Consider the following 19,638-nt stretch of genomic DNA (forward strand, 5'->3'; position numbering starts at 1 on the left):
TACAGGAATCCCTACGTGTGATAAAATGGCATAGAACTACATACACACATTGTTCCAATGTCAACCTCCTAGTTCTGATATTGTACTATAATTACCTAATACGTAACCAATGTAGGAAGGATACAGGGGACCTCTCCACAGTATCTTTGCAACTTCCTGGAATCTACTTATTTCAAAATAAGAAGCTTTTAAAAAATAAGTTAAGAAGGGACATGAAAGACATTTTCTTAAAAATCACCCAAATCAGACTTCTAAAGATAACAAAATGCAATGTCTGAGATGAAAAATACACTGGGATTAAGAGCTGATGAGGTATCGCAAAAGAAAAGACTGGTGAATGTGGATTCATAGCAATAGAAAATAGCCAGAATGAAACAGCGAGTAGACTAGAGGGTGGGGAACAGAGGGTCAGGGGGCCGAGGGACAACCTGAAGCAGCCAATCTATGTATAATTATCGCACCCTCTAAAGAAGAGGAGAGAGATGGGAACAAAACAAAATAGATGAAGAACTAATGGCCAACAAACACATTTCCAAATCTGATGAACCCATCAATCCAAGCAGCTCACCAAATCCCAAGCAAGATGAAGGTTTGGGTATGAATAAAGGGGCAAGTTGGTTTTTAGATGCCCATTCCTGAAAGGCTTCCCAGGATGATGAAATCTACCTGTGGGGCAAGAGCTCTGTCTCATGCCCCAGCTGACCCAGCGCCTTCCCTGCAGGGAGAGGGTCAGAGTTTCTACAGCCACAAACCCAGTGATTCTTTTCTCCCCCCAAAATGCAGGCAAATGGGGCACCGGGGTGGCTCAGTGGGTTAAGCTCAGCATGGAGTCTGTTTCTCCCCCTCTCTCTCCCTCTGCCCATCACTCATGCTCTCCTCTCTCTCTCCCCTCTCTCTCTCAAATAAATAAATAAATAAATAAATAAATAAATAAAGTCTTTTTTAAAAAATGCAGGAAAATGGAGCTGGTCTACTTTTCTACCAAAGTAACAGCAGATATTCAATCCTGGGGAGCCCTTACCAGAGCAGGCTAGGGGATTCTTTAGCTCAGAATGGTCTATAAGCAACAGATCAAATATTATATGTGACAAAATTTTTGAGCACATAGTTACACAAGCAAGAACTCTTGTGTTAAACGAGTATTGGAATCCTCAAAGGTTCAGTGTGGCTGCTGGCATGCTCAAATAATTTCTCAAGATACTTTTGAAATATCAAAACTGTTGAACTGTTTTTGGAAACAGCAACACATTTGATTATCCTTAGATGAAAAACAAACATTTATCCTCCAAATGGAGACTTAAGTTTTTGAAACTCCCAAAAGTTAACCAGATTCACACGTGATAATTATGAGAAGGCTATTGAACTGGATGACACTGATTGACTTGAGCGAGAAAAATCCTGAGGAAGAGAGAAATTCTTTGTGCTCTGATGATAACAGTGGAATTCGTTTCAACATTATTTGACCAACAGAAAAAATCTTAACTTTCTATATTTTCAGGTTACCAGTGGATTTCATTTTATTGATATGAAGCCACCATTTTCTTTCCTTTTTCATACCTCTTGCAAATGGATGCTTTTTAAAAATCACCACAAGAGGGGAGGAAGGGGGAAAGGATGGAGGATTAAGGGTATACGTGTCGTGATGAACACTGAATGACACATAGAATTGTTGAATCGTATTGTACACTTGAAGCTAATAAAGCACTGTATGCCAATTATACTTCAATAAAAAAAAAATCAGTATATGGAAGCTGTGGCCAGAGAATAACTGATAGTTTTTTTCTCTTTCTTAGCATTTTCCAATCGGTGCATTTTTAGATCAGTGGTTTCTTAGACTTGATGAAATGTAGTGGTTTTCAGGATGAAAACTCTCATTAAAATATATGTTTTGACATATTTGTTAACAAATCAGTTCCATTACTTAATAGTTACCCTATAAAATGACAAGAAGCATTGTGTTTCCACATGAAAACACATGCTAAATTGGAAAATAGTATCTAGAAAATGATTGTCTTTCAAAAGGGTACGCAGATTCCCCAACACTAGCAATTACAAAGCTTGACTTTTATCTACAAATGTTCCTTTATACCATGGTCGTAAATAGTGTACAAATAAGTACAAGTTGCTTTTATTACCAAAGGAAGTATAAATAAATGTATGCTAGCACAGATGCAGTGCAATAAATAGGATACGTTAGCCCCTGGGAAACACTGATAAATAAGTCTTAGTGAATAAATCTTACTATTAACTCATTGCATGGAAATTCACTTATTGAATGAAATGCCTCATGCACACCACTATGGTAGCTGCACTTCGTGGAGTTTGGTTATATTCTAATTAGTCAGTACACACTCATCATCTTCAAGCCAACTCAAGTCTTTCTAGTCCTGGGGTGGCTGCCCTGACCAGCAGCCAAATGCTATCCTTCTGACTCTGAGTCCTGCTGTGACTCAGCTTCCCTCTCTGTTGCACGTCCTACTCCCCAGAGAGGGAATAGCTGTCCCTACTCTTCCTTACATTTCAGATTCCTGGGACTGGGAATGATTTACTCTTTTTTTAATTGAAGTATGGTTGACACACACTGTTACATTAGTTTCAGGTGAACAACATAGTGACTCAACAGCTCCAAATGCTATGCTGGGCTCTCACAGGTGCAACTACTGCTTGTCACACGCACTCTCATGAGTGCATTGACTATATATTCCCTACGCTATGCTTTTTATTTCCGTGGAATGACTTAATCTTACTTCCTGAACTTCTTCAATGAAAAGAAGGTACAACCCAAGGAAGAAAGATGGAAAGAAGAGTTACAAAAATGAACAACAGTAGTAAGAAAGTTTTTGGTGTTGGCCTTACATCGAATTCTTAAGATTGGTATTTTATGAATACTATTCAGAAACTAGTTAAAAGGATAGATTGCAAAAAAAAAAAAAAAAAAATTCAATTCTGGACTTCCCTACCGAATACCTATGTGACCCTGGGCAAGTTATTTAATCAAGCTTTGCTTCACTTTCCTCATCAGGAGAATGGGATTATTGTAAAAGGGGTGTTTGTGTGTGTGTGTGTGTGTGTGTGTGTGCGTGTAATTGCTATACTTGTGTGAGCTATTATTATCAAATGCTCTCAGGTCAACAGAAAAACAGTGCTACATAATTTTGTTCTCCTCTTGTCAAACTACTTCTCACTATGACATTAATAATTTATATAGTCTCTCTCCTAAGAATACCTGCAAATTCAAAGAGGAGCCAGGGGAAGCAATGTTTACCTCAAAGGTTAAGAAAGCTGCTAACGGTGGGATTACAGACAACAACAACAAGCCAACTGGGGAAATATGATTAGATGGTACCTCCTATATTTATCTACTCAATAAGATTGCCCCTTCAGGGGTGGGGATGGTGTGTACATCTAAATGTCTTTAAACTATATGGCATGTTTTAGGGGTATTTTTTATATTTTTTAATTTTTTTAAAGATTTTATTTATTTATTCAGAGAGAGAGAGAGAGACAGAGAGAGAGAGAGAGGCAGAGACACAGGCAGAGGGAGAAACAGGCATCATACAGAGAGCCTGACGTGGGACTCGATCCAGGGTTTCCAGGATCACACCCTGGGCTGCAGGTGGCACTAAACTGCTGCGCTACCGGGGCTGCCCAGGGGTATTTTTTAAATTCACACATGTGTGTACTTCTCAGAAGAAAAGGTCGGTTTTCATCAGATTCCAAGGGGACTAAGAACTATAAATAGTTAAGAATCCTTGCCCTCTAAGCTGCCTTAGTGCTTAAATCCTTAACCCTATCCATATCTAAGAGACACACTTCTACTCAAACACGCACATGTGCGCGTGTGCACACACACACACAAACACACGGTGGCAGCAGCTTCGCTCTGGAACTATCTCTTAGAGGTTCCAAAGAAAAAAGGCTCACGTATACGAGACTTCTCTTTTTAAGGTCTAAGGAGATAGATGCACGGATTTAGTTCTGATCAGTGTTAAAAACGCTCTCTTCCATTATTCTGTTCATTATCTGATGCTGTTTTCTATTCTTTCCCTTCTGATGAAAAATATACATTTAGAACAAAGAAAAAAGTAGAAAGAAGGCAATGTAAATTACTCAAAATCCTGCCAATCAAGACAGCTACTTTCAGTTATTTTTCTCTTTTGTAAACACAAAAACATGCACAAGATGTTACAAATACATTATGTACATTATGTAAGTGAAACACATCATAAGTCTGTCACCGTTTTTTTTAACCTAACACTCTTCTCTGTCATTAAATGTTCTTTGAAGTATGGTGTTAAAGATGCCTTGGTTACTATACCTGTGTCATAACTTCGTCAATTCATTACTGCTGTACATGTGTTTCTCTCCTAGTTTGTTATTATTATTTTTTAAAGATTTTATTAATTTATTCATGAGAGACACACAGAGAGAGAGAGAGAGAGAGAGAGAGAGAAGCAGAGACATAGGCAGAGGGAGAAGCAGGCTCCCTGAGGAGAGCCTGATGTGGGACTCGATCCCAGGACCTCCGGATCACACCCTGAGCCAAAGGCAGACACTCAACCACTGAGCCACCCAGGTGGCTAGTTTGTTATTATTATGAATACAGTGATGAAGATCCTTGTGCCATCAAGCACACTTTTGATTATGTACTTGAAGCAAATTCTTAGACTTGGAATTTCTGGGTCTTTTAAAAAAGGTTTATTCATGAGAGACTCCTAACTCTGGGAAACGAACAAGGGGTAGTGGAAGGGGAGGCGGGTGGGGGGATGGGTTAACTGAGTGACGGGCACTGAGTGATGAGCACTGGATGTTATACTCTATGTTGGCAAATCGAACTTCAATTAAAAAAAATTAAAAAGGTTTGCTTTTCTTATTTACGTCTCCCAGTTATTTTACATTTTAAAATACCATTTATGTTTTTATTAAAGGAAAAGCTTAACTATATATTTCCAGTCTTATAATTTGGAAGATTTCAAATATTTGAAGATAATGTATACAAGAAGTCAAAATCAAGCCTCTTAAAATACACACACACACACACACTCTCTCTCTCTCTCTCTCTCTCTCTCTCTCTCCCCTAACATGCTAATTTACAAAGACAAAGTTAAGGATGTACTACAGCAAAGAATTTCCTCCTTTAGCCACTGGGTGTCTCCTGAACTATATGTTTAGCATTCAGGCAGCTATCACACCTAATACCTAAGCAAGCTCTTTTCCTTATGGCATGTAGTAAGAACATTCATTATCTTTTAAATGCATTACTTTAAAATTCAGCTTCCTATTCAGCTTTCATTATTCAGTGAAATAGATGTATGGTTTCAGATGTTAGGGAGTCTACTCAGTGTTTTAAGAAAGCAGGCAAAAAAGTAAGTCACAAAATTATATTCAGCAAAACAATTTTTATCTGAAGTACTAAGTGAAACCAAAATTGGAATGTGAATTTGAAAGTATTTTAGCTCTCGATTTCCCATAAGAGAAATGTATTTGCTCAAAACCATATTTGCAGATTTCAGATTCCAGTGTGATATATTTCTGGAATGTACTGAAGTCCAAAAAATTCTGCTCCTTGAGCTCCAATTAGACCACTCAGGAATCAGAGGCTTGATCTACACAAGAAAGAGCTCAGGGATGCAAACTCTAATGTGAATAACCAACTAGGAAGCCTGGAGTCCTAATGATTAAGATAAATATATGTTTAGAATTCACTCCTGAGTTCTTTCCAAATAATGTCTTTCAATTAACCAATGAATCCATTTACCCATAAACAATTGGCAAACAATCTGAGAAATCCATAATATGTGATGCATCTTGGCCACACTTATCTTTTTGCATAAATAAACACAGATTGCAATGTCCTTTTTTTCTTCTTCATCAGATATTCATTACTTAAATCGTTATACACTGAAGAGTCATCAGTGCATAATCTCCACTTACTCAGCATTCTCACAATCCTAACAGTAACAGCTCTGAAGGGGACAAACAAAATCCCAATCCACAATCAAAGGCTCTTCCACAGCCTCCAAAATTCTCCAATTAGCAGCCTAGACCTTTCTTGCAGTCTTCCCATTGATGACACTGCAACATCCAGGTCCCTCTGCCCTTTTAATTGCTTCTTCTTTGACGTGTTCAACGATTTCTCCTTCCTACCTCCTACCTCCCCGCCACAGGCATTCATTAACATCTACTTTTGGTTTCTCCCTTCTCTGTCTCTACCCTCTTTTCTTCTGTAATTTCAACCAAGAATGTTGGCAGTGAAGGTAAGAAATAAGATAGAATGGGAGTTTGAGCCATTTCAAAGGAAATATTTTAAAACTGATATTGATATTTTTTTTATAACAGTAACACAGTGCACTACACGTTTGCTGTTTATGATGAGGAAGACTAAACTAATCTGTAGTCTAAGGAGAAGTCATTAAACAAAGAGTAAAAGAAAGAAGGAATAGCTGCAGGGACAAGGTTTGAGGAAAAATAGGAACAAAGCTGTCTACATGAGCCATGACTCTAGGAAACTGCCGCACTTTTTAATGTGCTGCAGAGTCGTGCTATCTCCAGAACATGGCAGAGCAGAGTTGGGCCAAGGGGCAGGGTGAGGAGATCATCTTAAAAGAAGAAAAAAGAATGAGACCATAAAATGTTTGTCCTTCTCCGATTGACTTATTTCACTCAGCATAAATGAGTGGGAAATATCAGAAAGGGAGACAGAACATGAGAGACTCCTAACTCTGGGAAACGAACTAGGGGTGGTGGAAGGGAAGGAGGGTGGGGGGTGGGGGTGAATGGGTGACGGGCACTGAGGGGGGCACTTGACGGGATGAGCACTGGGTGTTATTCTATATGTTGGCAAACTGAACACCAATAAAAAATAAATTTATATTAAAAAAAAGAAATAGAAAGGAAGGAAGAAAAGAAAAAGAATCAAGAAAGAAATGCTTACGTGTGCCAGGCACTGTGCTAAGTACTCTATAAGAATTAGCTCAGTGTTACTCAAAATGTGCTCAGAAGACTATTGACATAAGAGCCATCTGAGATAACTGGTAAAAACAAAATTAAAAAAGAAACAAAAAAGACAAAAAAAAAACCTGTTTCGTTGACCCTACCTTAAATCTGCTAAATCAGAATCTGTGAGGATGGGGCCCAGGAGTCTAAATTTTTCACATTATCTTTCATATTATCTAGGTGATTATTGGGCATGTTAATACCTGAGAACCACTGTGTTATTTCATGTAATGTCCTGGAAAATTAGGAATAGAGGGGTTTTTTTGTTTTTTGTTTTTTAGGTTTTTTTTTTTTTTTTTTTTTGGAATAGAGGGTTTTTGATATTTTTTTTATAACAGTAACACAGTGCACTACACGTTTGCTAAGCATTTTGTAGTAATATTGATAGAAACATACAAGACTTGAGGACGTCAACTTTCCATTCGTTTTGCTTTCACAAAGGAACTGTTTTTAAAAGGCTACAATAAGCAATTATGCACATTGTTGTACGATAAAATATTGTTGACTTTATGACAAGAATCATACATTTGTCAATCCTCAGATGAAAGAGGTATTTTGCTATGGGCATGATTTCAAGTTCTTTCTCTTTTTAAAATCAGTCATGCCACTATCCTTGAGAAGCTAATAAAATCTAAAGAGAAGACTGAAAAATATATACTTTAAAACAGTATATTTCAGGAATAATAATATTTAATCATTCTGGTTTTAATATTTAATATTTAAATATTAATAAATATTTAATATTTAATCATCAGGTTTCCAGGACTTATGACTTACTCTGAAGCCAGTAAATTTAACTTCCATTCAGTTCCTTTGCTATTTTATTAACATTTGATTCCAATTCCATGTGCCATAAGGTGCAGTCTTTCAGAGACAATTTTGGTCAGACCTAAGGTCTTAGATAAATTCCAAGTACAATTATGAAGGGTATAGTATTCCTGAATAACATAATGTTGATATATTTATAGGCTCACTGATAAAAAGTACTTGTTTTTATTAGCCATTCCCTATCCAACGGTATAACAATTTTATATCACAGATGCTTGATCTAAAAGCACACTATTTTCATATTCTTTACTAAAGCTGTATCCTTAGCTTTGAATAAAACAATTCATTGAATGATGATGCATAAGGTCTCTACTTTCTAGCTATTGTCATATGTTTCTGGGTATTACACATAGCTTTAAAAAAAAAAAAAAACTACTGAGCTTAATGAACTACCAAACTTCCTTCTTTTTTTTTTAATGGGAAAGGCCTTGCAATAATCAACAAAAGAATTTGTATCCTGTCCCATCCCATGGTTAGAAATCAATAAGGGGGTTGACTTTTATTGCCGTGAGAGCTAAACCAAAATGAAAACAATAATTAAATAAGACATTCCAGGAAAAAATTAATAAAGAGAAACAGATATATAGGCACATCTTGACAATTTTTTAATTTGTAAGAACAACAACAAAATTGTATATGCGCCAAGGCAGGGAAAACAGGGTTTCTAAAAATAAATTTAGGCTTCCCCAGACAGCTTTACAACACAAAAAGCCAGAAAAGTCATGGAGCAACACGTATGGAATTTTAAGGGAACAGAACTGCTAGCGAAGGATGTTGTACAATTTTGTATTCATTTCTGTGTGAAGCCAGCACCAAAGTATGCTTGGATCCACAGAGACTCAGAAAATCATCATTCACACTTCCTCCCTGAAAAAATTATGTAAAAAATATTCCAGTCAATGAAAAACTGAATCAAAATTTAGATAGAACTCAAAAAAAAAAAAAAATAAAGAAGAAGAAGAAGAAACTACAGTCCAAAAATCTCTGGAGCTTCCCTTAGTTTCACCTGCCACAACAGCCATGGAGTTGGATTCTGGGCTTGCTGCTGGGATAGGTGTCTGGGTGAGCCAGGTGGGACTGCTCTCAGGGCACTTCTTTGGCTTTGCCTCTTTCTGGGCACTGGGACATCAGCTTGTGCAGCCACAATAAACTCCCCACAAGTAATACAGACTCTCTTGTCATAACCCATAACCCCTTAAAATGATGTGTGCCGTACTAGTCTTCCAGAATTTTTTAACAACAGCTACACCACTTGCTTGTGGGAACATTGTCCCAGAAGACATTTTGAAGAAATATGTGTTTCTCCCTCAAAAAAGCAACAACAAAATAAAAACCAGATTAAATGCCATATGAAATGCCAAGATATCCAAATCATGATTTTCTTAAAAATCACACACAATGATGACTCTTTTCAGTTGAAATAGATTGATCTTTCACGAAGCACATGATTTACTTTTTTTTCCAGGTCCTCCTAATGATGTTTCTTTGTTATCTTGGCTTAAGCATAGCACATACAGAGAGAAAAGATGTAGGGAAATAGGCCAATATGGGAGTAGTAGCCACCTCTATAGGTGCTAGAATTCTAGATGATGGCATTTTTCTTTAAAGTCTTCAGTATTTTCTCAATTTTCTTCAGTGATTATGTTTTTTATGCTGCATAAAAAGTTGCTAAATTTAGGGGCTCCTGGGTGGCTCAGTCAGTTAAGCATCAGACACTTGATTTTGGCCCAAGTCATGATCTCAGAGTTGTGAGGTCGAGCCCTACACTGGGCTCCACACGGGGCAGGGAGTCTGCTTAAGATTCTCTCTCTCAAAAAAAAAAAAAAAAAAAAGATTCTCTCTCTCGCTCTCCCTCTACCCCTCTTCCTTGCTCACTCTCTCTCTTTAAAAAAAAAAAAAAAGTTGCTAAAATCCATATATATATTAAGTATGAACACATGATATCATCACATTAATTTAAGAATACACACAAAATTTCACAGCAATAGTTACAACTAAGTGGTAGAATAGGTAACATTGTTTTTCATAAGTACATATTGCTTCTGAATTTGAAAAAAGACCAATTTGGGTGCACCTGGGTGGCTCAGTCAGTTAAGCCTCTGACTCTTGGTTTCAGCTCAGGTCATGATGTCATGAGTCATCCTGGAATCAAGCCCTGAGTTGGGCTCCACACTCAGCAGGAAGTCTGCTTGGAGATTCTCTCCCTCTGCCCTTTCTCCTGCTTGCACTCTCTCTCTCCCTTTCAAATAAATAATCTTTAAAAAATAATAAAATAAAAAAAAATTAAAAGACTAATTTCATTAAGAGAAAAAGTAAAAAAAAAATGTTGGAGTCATTCTATACTTCATGCATTTTAGAAGGAGGAAAAGTGAATACTGGAGAAAAGAATGCCACCAATGCTATTATTTATGGTAAAGAAAATCAGCCACATATCTTTTCCTCTAAGGCTCAATTTCTATTCTCTTCTCTTCATAGCTCCCTTCCTGTCCCCCTAAAAATAGATCTATTATTAAATTTGAGTTCTTATAATTGGCTCTGTAAGATTGTGCCCATCTCATGCTTTAAATTCCATTCCTCAGGCCTTGACTGAAATATGTTGCTAAAATGCTCACTCCTCCAGTGAGGCCAGATGTGTTAGACAAATACTTTAAATAGATTTGACTGCAGCTTTGGAAAGGCTTCTCTGTCCCAGGGTTTTTAAAAGAGCTGATGTTAAGTGTTTTCATTTATCTTTTCCCTGCTCTAGTCATTTTATCTTTGGCTTGTTAGTGCATGCAACTGTTAATTCTATAATTCCTCTACATCTGAGGAGGACAGAGCCAAATTCATAATGACTCGTATAAACAAATAAGCGAATTTGTTCTCCTTACTCCAGTCATTTCTCAAGCATTTGTATTGCAAATGCAACACAGCAAATGATATTTTAGTTGTAAGAGTCTGTTAAAACTGCTGCCAACTTCTTACAATCATTAGTGGCTGTAAAGGGGTCAAATACCAACCAAGAACTACTTTACTATTGCAGGAGAGAAAGAACTCTAAACTGGAGCATTCATCCCCAGGTATTTTTATATACGACAATATAATAGTGGTTTTTACCTCACCCTAATCACTTTTTCTCCTAGTTATATCTTCCCCAACCCCCACTATGTGCCCTTTTCCTTGCACTTCCAAATAAAATGCAGCCGAGTAATATAGGGAGAAAGATAAAAATGCCAAGGAGCACCCCTAAGCATAGAAAGCACATTTTCAAACTGACTTTGTTTCAAAGGCCTGGGTTTGTCCATGGAAGCCTAACCCACATGTATGCACATGCTTAGGGACATGTTATTTAACCTTTGGAAGTATATACTAGTCTGAAACTGGATGACCAAAACCCAAATGAAACTTCTAAATCTTATTTCCTGTTCAAAAGAGCAGTAGGAAATGAAATACTTGGGAGAAAGGATTAGTTTCAGGAATTTTTTCTCTGGTAATTTTGAGGAGAGAACATGGTAACCAACCGTAGGCAGGGCAGGTAACAAATCCGGATCACACATGGTTTTATAACTGGGCACCCAAAGGCTAAAATGATGCCTAATGCAAGATGGTTTCCTTGAATTCTCTCCAGGGCCACAGTATCTCCCCAGCGACTAATTTGTACGTGACATAAAGAATAAGAGATTCCTTGGAGACAGACCATATTGGAAATATACCTTGACTACCAAGTCATCCCACCCATAGGCCTGTCCACCCTAGCAAATAGATATGGACAGAATTGGGTGAGATAATAAACAATTTTCAATCTCTGACTGCACACATCTCTACAGTGATTCACGGCATGGCAGCAGGGGAAAACCTCTGTTCCATCTTCACTTCTGCTGGTTGAGATAGGGCAAAACAGACCACCGTGTCCCAGCTCGAGACATGTACAAGAATTGTAAATCTGAACTTCTCAGAAGTGTTATGAAATAATACCAGAATTCCTTGAATTGCTGATAAAGAGAAAAAAAAATTCCTTCTTCTTTTTCTTGAGGTGGAAGTTCAGCCTTTGGTTTCAAACTTAAAGTACAGCCTGCCTCTACTAACACCGAGATCTCAAATTGTCCCCTGGCTGCGTCTATAACAGGGCTCCTTACTCATTCTCTCAAGCCCCTTATAAACATGGAAATAAGGTACTTTATAGTCTAGACATTATTAAAAAAAAAATACACCTAGCACTGTGCTAGCAGTCGTTGCCTAAACCAACAATGTTTGTACATTTAAGCTGTAATATTTAAGCTTTCAAGTAATAAGATAATTAGTGATATACAAACTCGCCTACTATTCACTTGACCACATTAGAAAAGATTTCCTTTTTGTGTATAGTTTACTAATAGATTAAAAAAAATTTTTTTTAAGATTTTATTTATTTATTCACAAGAGACACAGAGAGACAGAGGGGCAGAGACACAGGCAGAGGGAGACGCAGGCTCCATGAAGAAGCAGGCTCCATGTGGGACTCGATCCCGGGACTCCAGGATCACGCCCTGGGCCGAAGGCAGGCTCTATACCACTGAGCCACCCAGGGATCCCCTAATAGATTAATATTAATAGAGAATAACATCCAAAATCATTATTTCCTAGTCTGAAGAATAAAGAAACACTATAGCTTTCAAATAGTAGATTATTTGATAGATAACTTATCTGGAAAGATCTGGTTTTACTACTGTTTCCACAGAATTGATCCAATAGTCTTTCTCTCTTCCTTTTGTTTATGAACCTGAACAATGGGTTAATCCAGGCTCTATCTTTCTTTCATAGTGCTCTCTCGTGAAAAAAGATTTCCTTTTCCCCTACAGCATCTGGTTTCCTCCTCTAAATCTGCCATGGTCACCAACAAAACATTTAAGGTTCAGCAATTCCTATAGGGAAAACACCCTCAATAACTGGCTTCTGTTCCTAAATAAAAACTCTTTCTAAAGGTTCTTTCCCCGGGAGCACTTTATTTTTTTTTATTAATTTTTAATGATTTCTGCTTATATTCTTAAATAAAATCTTAGTGAAGACTAAATTTGCCAATGTTCCAGTAAGGAGCTCTACACAACCTCATTATCTGTTTCAAGTAGAATTCATGATTAAAAACCAGAGAAATGGAAAGCCCGGTATTGCGGGAATTACCTCATCTGCTCCTTTCTTTTCTCCTGACTTGGAAGGTGATCCACTTGTTTTTTCACTGACATGCTATAAAAATATAAAAAGAAAAGAAAGAAAGATAAGGTTTAAAAGAAGGAGGTAACACAAGATAATATAATAGTGACCTTAATCCCAAAGGGCTAAATATGTAGCCTATAAAAACAGGACCCCTTTAATCTTCCTTCTGAAAATGCTGATAATTCTACACCGACATAGGTGGCTTTCAAAAATCAAGAGAAGCTACAGACATTCATTTGCGATGTAGAAAGTCAGTCTCTAATTAGCCAGACTCAGATCTGATGGTGATTCCAAGGCGGCATCTCGTCTCCTACAAAATGCCTCACACAATTTTAAAGCCCAAATTGCCAGCGTGGGAGACATGTGGTTGCTCAGGGAGATGTCATGTATAAGGACCAAGCTGAGCTTCAAGCCATATTAAGCCTCATTTCAGCATGGGCTCGAGGGAGGACCGCAGATTCCAAGTCCACCATCGCTTCTGATGGTTCTGGGGAGCTCCCCAGAGTTGTTCCATCCGAGGACTCACCAATGCAGGAAGATACACCCTGAAGGGAGATCATACCCGTAACTTCCATTTACCATGGCTTTAGGATTTCGTTATGTCCAGAAACAGAATTACTTTTCTCACCAGATCCGTGGGAATGAAAGCAAGTATTTTTATGTGGTACATAAAACCTTCAAGTAGATCACATGCTCATTTGTCTTGATGATAAGATAAAATAAGCCATAAAATTTATTGAATTTTTTTTTGAGAGAGAAAAAATTATGTTCCTGAAAAAGGTTACAAAGAATTGCTTCATTGCACATTGTGGGATGCGCAAGAAAGTGGAGGAAAAAAGAACCTAAATATAAGGAAATAAAAACTCCCCATTGGGATCAATCCCAACCATCTTCAGTTAAACCAAAACATAAAACCCTACTACATTACCTAGAGCAGAATCATAACATGGATATGTGAATCAATGAAATTATTTGAATTAAGAAGAGTAGTAGTTACAGTAATAATAATAATAATTTATACCATTCGTTATTATTTATTTTCATACACATCCTTATTTGATACAAAAAAAGAGGCTTATGTGATTTTTAGGGATGAAAAAACAGAGTAAGAAGAATTCAGTGAGCTCTCCTAAGGATACATATCTACCACATGGGAAAAGTTTGCAAAGCAGGTTTTCTGACTTACATACAATATGTTGTTTGTCACTATACAATGCTAAATAGAATAAGGTAATATTTCCTTTAGTCATAGCAACATATACTTTTAATTAAACAAGAGCCCAAGAAATATCAGACACATGGATGAAACCTTTCATTAAGAGTTCTCTGTATGAAAAATTAGGAGGAGATCACTTTCGCGTGTGGAAAATTCTTCCCAAGATGTAACACTGCCATGGATCAGCGAGTGGAATCCACTCATTGAATAGCAGCCAGGCTGCAACAGCTTTGTGACCGAAGCCCTGTACATGGCCTGTTTGACCTTGATGTCCTAGTCTAGTGTTTGTCTATCCACAGTTGAGAGCAATCAGTATTGAGTGGTTAATGAATCTGGGGAAAAAAATGCTAAAGCCCACATATATAACCATTTGCAGATAGAATTTAAGAGAGATAGACCTACAATGACCAATTTACCCAATCTGTCTCCTTCCAAAACTGGTAAACCGTATCATGCTCATTATAAGCTCCAATTCCCTATCTTTTTCCGATGAGAGACAGACACTAAAAACAAAAAAATCCACTGTTTTACTGAGCCTACTGAGCACCTCATTTACTGTCAGGTGGTATTAGTATTCTACTTTACAAATGAAAAAGCTTCAAGAGGCACTTGTTCTTGTCTGGTAGAAGGTTCCATGCTTTTGGGGGCACCTGGGCTCAGTGGTTGAGCATCTGCCTTCAGCTGAGGTCGTGATCCCGGGTTCTGGGATCAAGTCCCACAACTGGGCTCCCTGCAAAGAGCCTGCTTCTCCCTCTGCCTTTGTCTCTGCCTCTCTCAGTCTCTCTCATGAATAAATAAATAAAATCTTAAAAAAAAAAAAAAAAGGTCCCATGCTCTCCACAAGCTCCCCGTCTGCTTCCTGTGCATGTGGCAAATATATATTATGATACATTACCCTACAGTAAATGTGCAGACAGCCCTTTCTCCCTAAAATTTAGGTAGATAGATATTTTTCTTTAAAAATTTTTAAAAGGGACCACTCTCTGGTTCAGTCCATCCATAGAGCATGAAACTCTTGATCTCAATGTCATGTGTTCTAGTCTCACACTGAGAGTAGAGCTTAGTTTAAAAAAAAAAAAAAAAGCAATAAAAAATAAATAAACATAAAAGTTTTGAAAAAGTCATTTCCTGGGGGCATTTCAAAACTTCAGTCCTCCAGATTAATCAACACCGTCAGTTACTTATTTCCCTTTAAACACTCAAAATCCCTCAAATTAGGTAGGTTCTAAATAGTTTGGGAGGGATATATATAAGAAACACTTTTTAAAATGTTCAGTTATAATGACAACTTAGAGAAATTATGTACTTAAGAATTGGTATTTTGTAATTTCAAAAGAAATATTTGCTCTCAGTTGGAAGCTTTTTTACAATATACAGAAGTATACGGACAAAAAAAAGAAGTATACGGACATAAAAAACACAATCAAATGAGAACAATTTTTAGGAATCTAATGGATTATATTTTCCAAGTTTCTAGCTTGCTATTTTTTTTTAAGTAGGCTCCATGCCCCAACACGGGGCCTGAATTCACGACCTTGAGATCAAGATCTGTGTTGAGATCAGGAGTCAGATGTCTAACAACTGAGCTACCCTGGTGCCCCAACCTACCTTTTTATTATAAAATTTTTCTAATGCACAGAAAAGTTAAAAGAAAAATACAATGAGCACTAATATTCTCACCACTTAGATCCAACAACTATTAACATTGTTGCTACATTTTGCCATATTTGTGTATACTACAGACAGATCTATTTGTGTTTGTACCTGCATTTCAAAGTAAATTGTAAATATCCCAAAACTTTACCCCTAAACATTTCACTAAACATCTTCTAAAATTGAAGAATTTTCCCCAAGTAACTCCAATATCATCATCATCACTCTAAGAGAATTAACAAAAATTATCAAACACCATTCAATTTCTAGTGAAGAGCACCTTTATGAATGAACCATTGTCCAGACCATTTCTGGGGGCTTATTCAACATTCAGCAGTCTATTACTGATGTAAAATCAGTTCTATCTTCTCACTGAGAGATATTCAAGGTGCCTGATTTTTTATTTAGTTTTTTTTTTTTTTTTTAAGATTTTATTTATTTATTCATGACAGACACAGAGAGAGAAAGAGAGAGGCAGAGACCCAGGCAGAGGGAGCAGCAGGCTCCATGCAGGGAGCCTGACATGGGACTCGATCCCAGGTCTCCAGGATCAGGCCCCCGGCTGAAGGTGGCACCAAACCACTGGGCCATCGGGGCTGCCCTTTTGTTTAGTTTTTAAAATTTATTGCTATTTTTCTTAACATTTCAGTAGAGTTAACAGGCCAAGTGCCTCATTATGTATTTCATGGCATAATTGACCACTTTCTACATAACTGAGCTGATGCAGTGAAATATTTGGGGATGATTTGTCAGATTCAACCGAGCTTAGGAACCTGCAGCAAGCCTAAGAGGGAAGAGAGAAAGTTTTGTCCATTTCTATGGACCGTGGGTAGGGTGGGGAGAGGTGAGAGAAGCACGGAGGAGGAAACAAGCACGATAGGTCCAGAAAGGGAAGCAAACCACAAAACTGATAAATCCATGGAAGATTTTTCTAGATCAGAGAAAGGAAATGAGTATGTTCTAAGCATCTGTTGACTCTGTGCTGGCCCAGTGTTAACCATTTCCCCTAAGGGATCCCCTTCACTTGCCACCGCAACTCCAGAGCACACGCCGTCACCTCATTTTATGGATATAGAAATTGAGGATCTGAAAGGTGAGGCCTTCCTCCATCATCCCACATATTCAGATCATAGTCTGTGGGCCAGAGACTGGGCTACTCTGGATCGAGTGAAAAGCTAGCTGAGATCCTGGGATTCACATCAAGAAAAATCTCAATCCAATAGTCTAAAATGAAAGCAACAAACCAAAACAGAACCTTTCCATTCTGGCCTGCTTTCTAAAATGAATCAAACAGTCCTGTCTGTAAATTCAATCCTATAAGGAGCTGGAGGCCAAAGACAGGAAGAGCAGGATGCTACTAACCCTGCTGCAGTAGAAATTGCATCATGGAGCTAAAATGAAAGTGGTGGTATGAGTGGCAGGAGTTCAGAAGCAGGGAAAAGGCAGATAAGGGACTTCACCGTCTTCCCTTAAAAAGAAATAATTTTCCAAACTGTTTTCACCCCCGTGGATCACTGTGTATTTGGCAAGTATAGCTGTCCTCTCTCCTCATTGGAGGAAACAGAATTGTTATGCTTAAAATCTGGGCAAACCCATAAACCTGTCAGGAAATCACCAGGAGCCAAGAGCAGTCAGGCCGGCAGCCTGTGAGCTCCCCCAACTGAGCGCTGGTGCTAATGAGCATCGGGGCACCCTCCCCACCGCTGCCCACACACACTCTGACAGACACACAGACAAGAACATATGTAACACAGAAGAAAAACAGAGCAAACTTCCACACATAGACAAAAGAAGAAAGAAGACAGAAAAAAACTGAGCTTCTGCAAATGCAAGCCCAGCTGAGAAAGTACCAAATGCTAGCATGCTTCTGAAATGCCTTTGCTTTGTTAAAAAAAAAAAAGTCAGAATTTTCTTTTAAGGGGATGACAGAAACATTCTAAAATTAAAAAAAAAAAAAAAAGAGGTGACCCTTGCACCACTCGGCGAATATACTAAAAAATAATGAACTGAATTGCATATTTTAATGGGTGAATTTAGAGTTTGTGAATTATACTTACATAAAATTGTTTTTTAAAAAAACGGCAAAGATTATTTGAAAAGAGCTCGAAAGTTTTTTTTTCTTCAACTTGGAGGCAAGGCCATAGAGATCAATATTTGCATGCCAGCAATAGCTGTGGCAAAATCATGAAGCAATAAGAGCTTATCTTGGTGCCCTCTGGACTTTCCTGTGCACAGAGCTCAGCTCTCACACTGCCTTGACATTGCATATGGTCCGAAAAGCTCCTTTCGGTCCCGTCTAAGGATCAGAAAGCCCTCGTTTAGTGGGGCGTGTATGTGGGGGTCTCATCCTTCAAACGTGGGTCACAAACACCTAGGAGACTTGGAAACACTCATGCCAGAGTGTAGGATATTAGCTTGTCTGGAGTTGGGGCCTGAGCACAGACGCATTTTCCTAAGATTTCCTAGCAGATTCCGATATGCTGCTAGGACTGGAGACAAGTGGTTTTGGGAGGAGATATGTGTGCACCCTGACAGGAAGCAGAGGGCTCTGCTCCTCCAATCACCTCACTGAGTAGCACCCACCAGGAGATTCCCCTGGCCAGCCCGGCTGGGGCGACTCTGGGTAACCTCTGATTGCTCAAGGAAGGAGCACAGTGCCCTGTGCTCACACCAACATTTCCCGACTAGTTCTGAGCCTTGCCCTATTTATGGCCTGTTTTATCTTCATATCTGCTCATTAGCCTCGATTTACTTAGTGTCTTATACAAACAAATTAGCACTTTATTTTATACTCTCTTTCTCCTGATTCCTTCCTAAGTGTAGGATTGTCTTCCCCACCAGATGGTAAACTATATTCTGATATTTCTGGTCCTGTGGTAGGGGTGTGACAAATAATTCTTGACTGAATGAGTGTTATTTCTATAAACCTCTAAGCATTGCCTGAGAAGTACTTTTGCTCTGTTCAGAGAAAGAAGCCAAAAAAAAAAAAAAAAAAAAAAAAAAAGACTTGAAAAATTAAAAGATGACACGTAAATTGGTATTTCCAGCAAAATACCTTAAAATCTATTCTTGTATGTATTCTGCTCGCTAAAACAGCAATGTTCAGCCAACAACAGAAGGAACAAGACCCAAGATGTAAAGCTGGTTTTGCTATAAAACCACCTCCCTGGGGAGCCTCTCTGCCTTCAGGTGAATTCCTCACATGCTGCCCCCCACTCCTCCCAATCCCTGGCCCAGCTCCTCCTTGCTATGTGGACCAGTGGACCTGGGATGTTTGGGATGGATGACCTCAGGCTTGGGAGACAGGGACAGGAGACTGGAGGTGGTGAGTGGGTGGTCTTTCCCCCTCCTTTCTGCCTCTAGGAGACTGTAGTAGTGTCTCCTGCAGGATGGCCTAACTGTAATTCCAGTTTCCCCAGGGTGATCCAGCTCCCTCCTGCGTAGTAATGAGAGAAGCTTCCTGATATTTCTTATCTCTGGGATGCCTCACCCTCCCCAGTTGACTTCCCAGCCTCTTCCGTTACCTGGGTAACCAATTCCCTGCATTCCTTTCTCTGACAAACTCTGATGGGACAGAAAAAGCCTGGATGTGAAAGGCTATGTGACCTTGGGCACACAGTTTAACCTTTCTGTTTTCTACTTGTAAATTGAAACTGATAGTACTTAGCCCAAGGGCTGACATATTTCTGAAAGGAGCTGTTAATGAGGAGCCTGGCCCACTGCCTAGCTCATTTTAAGAATACAATAAAAGTTATTCCACTCCCTGGTTTTCCTCT

General features: G+C 38.4%; 1 protein-coding gene across 39 annotated transcripts in view; it reads right to left on the reverse strand.

Annotated features, from left to right (window-relative positions):
- CAST (calpastatin) overlaps window positions 1-19,638 on the reverse strand; it is a 111,454-nt gene that overhangs the window by 85,009 nt on the left and 6,807 nt on the right. For all 39 annotated transcript variants that reach the window (XM_025436997.3, XM_025436996.3, XM_025436995.3 and 36 more), the window contains exon 2: window positions 12,961-13,023. In XM_025436997.3, coding sequence (XP_025292782.1) covers window positions 12,961-13,023 — 63 coding nt within the window. The remainder of the gene's footprint in view (window positions 1-12,960; window positions 13,024-19,638) is intronic.

The sequence above is a fragment of the Canis lupus genome, chromosome 3, assembly GCF_003254725.2.
Source record: "Canis lupus dingo isolate Sandy chromosome 3, ASM325472v2, whole genome shotgun sequence".
Lineage (NCBI taxonomy): Eukaryota > Metazoa > Chordata > Mammalia > Carnivora > Canidae > Canis > Canis lupus.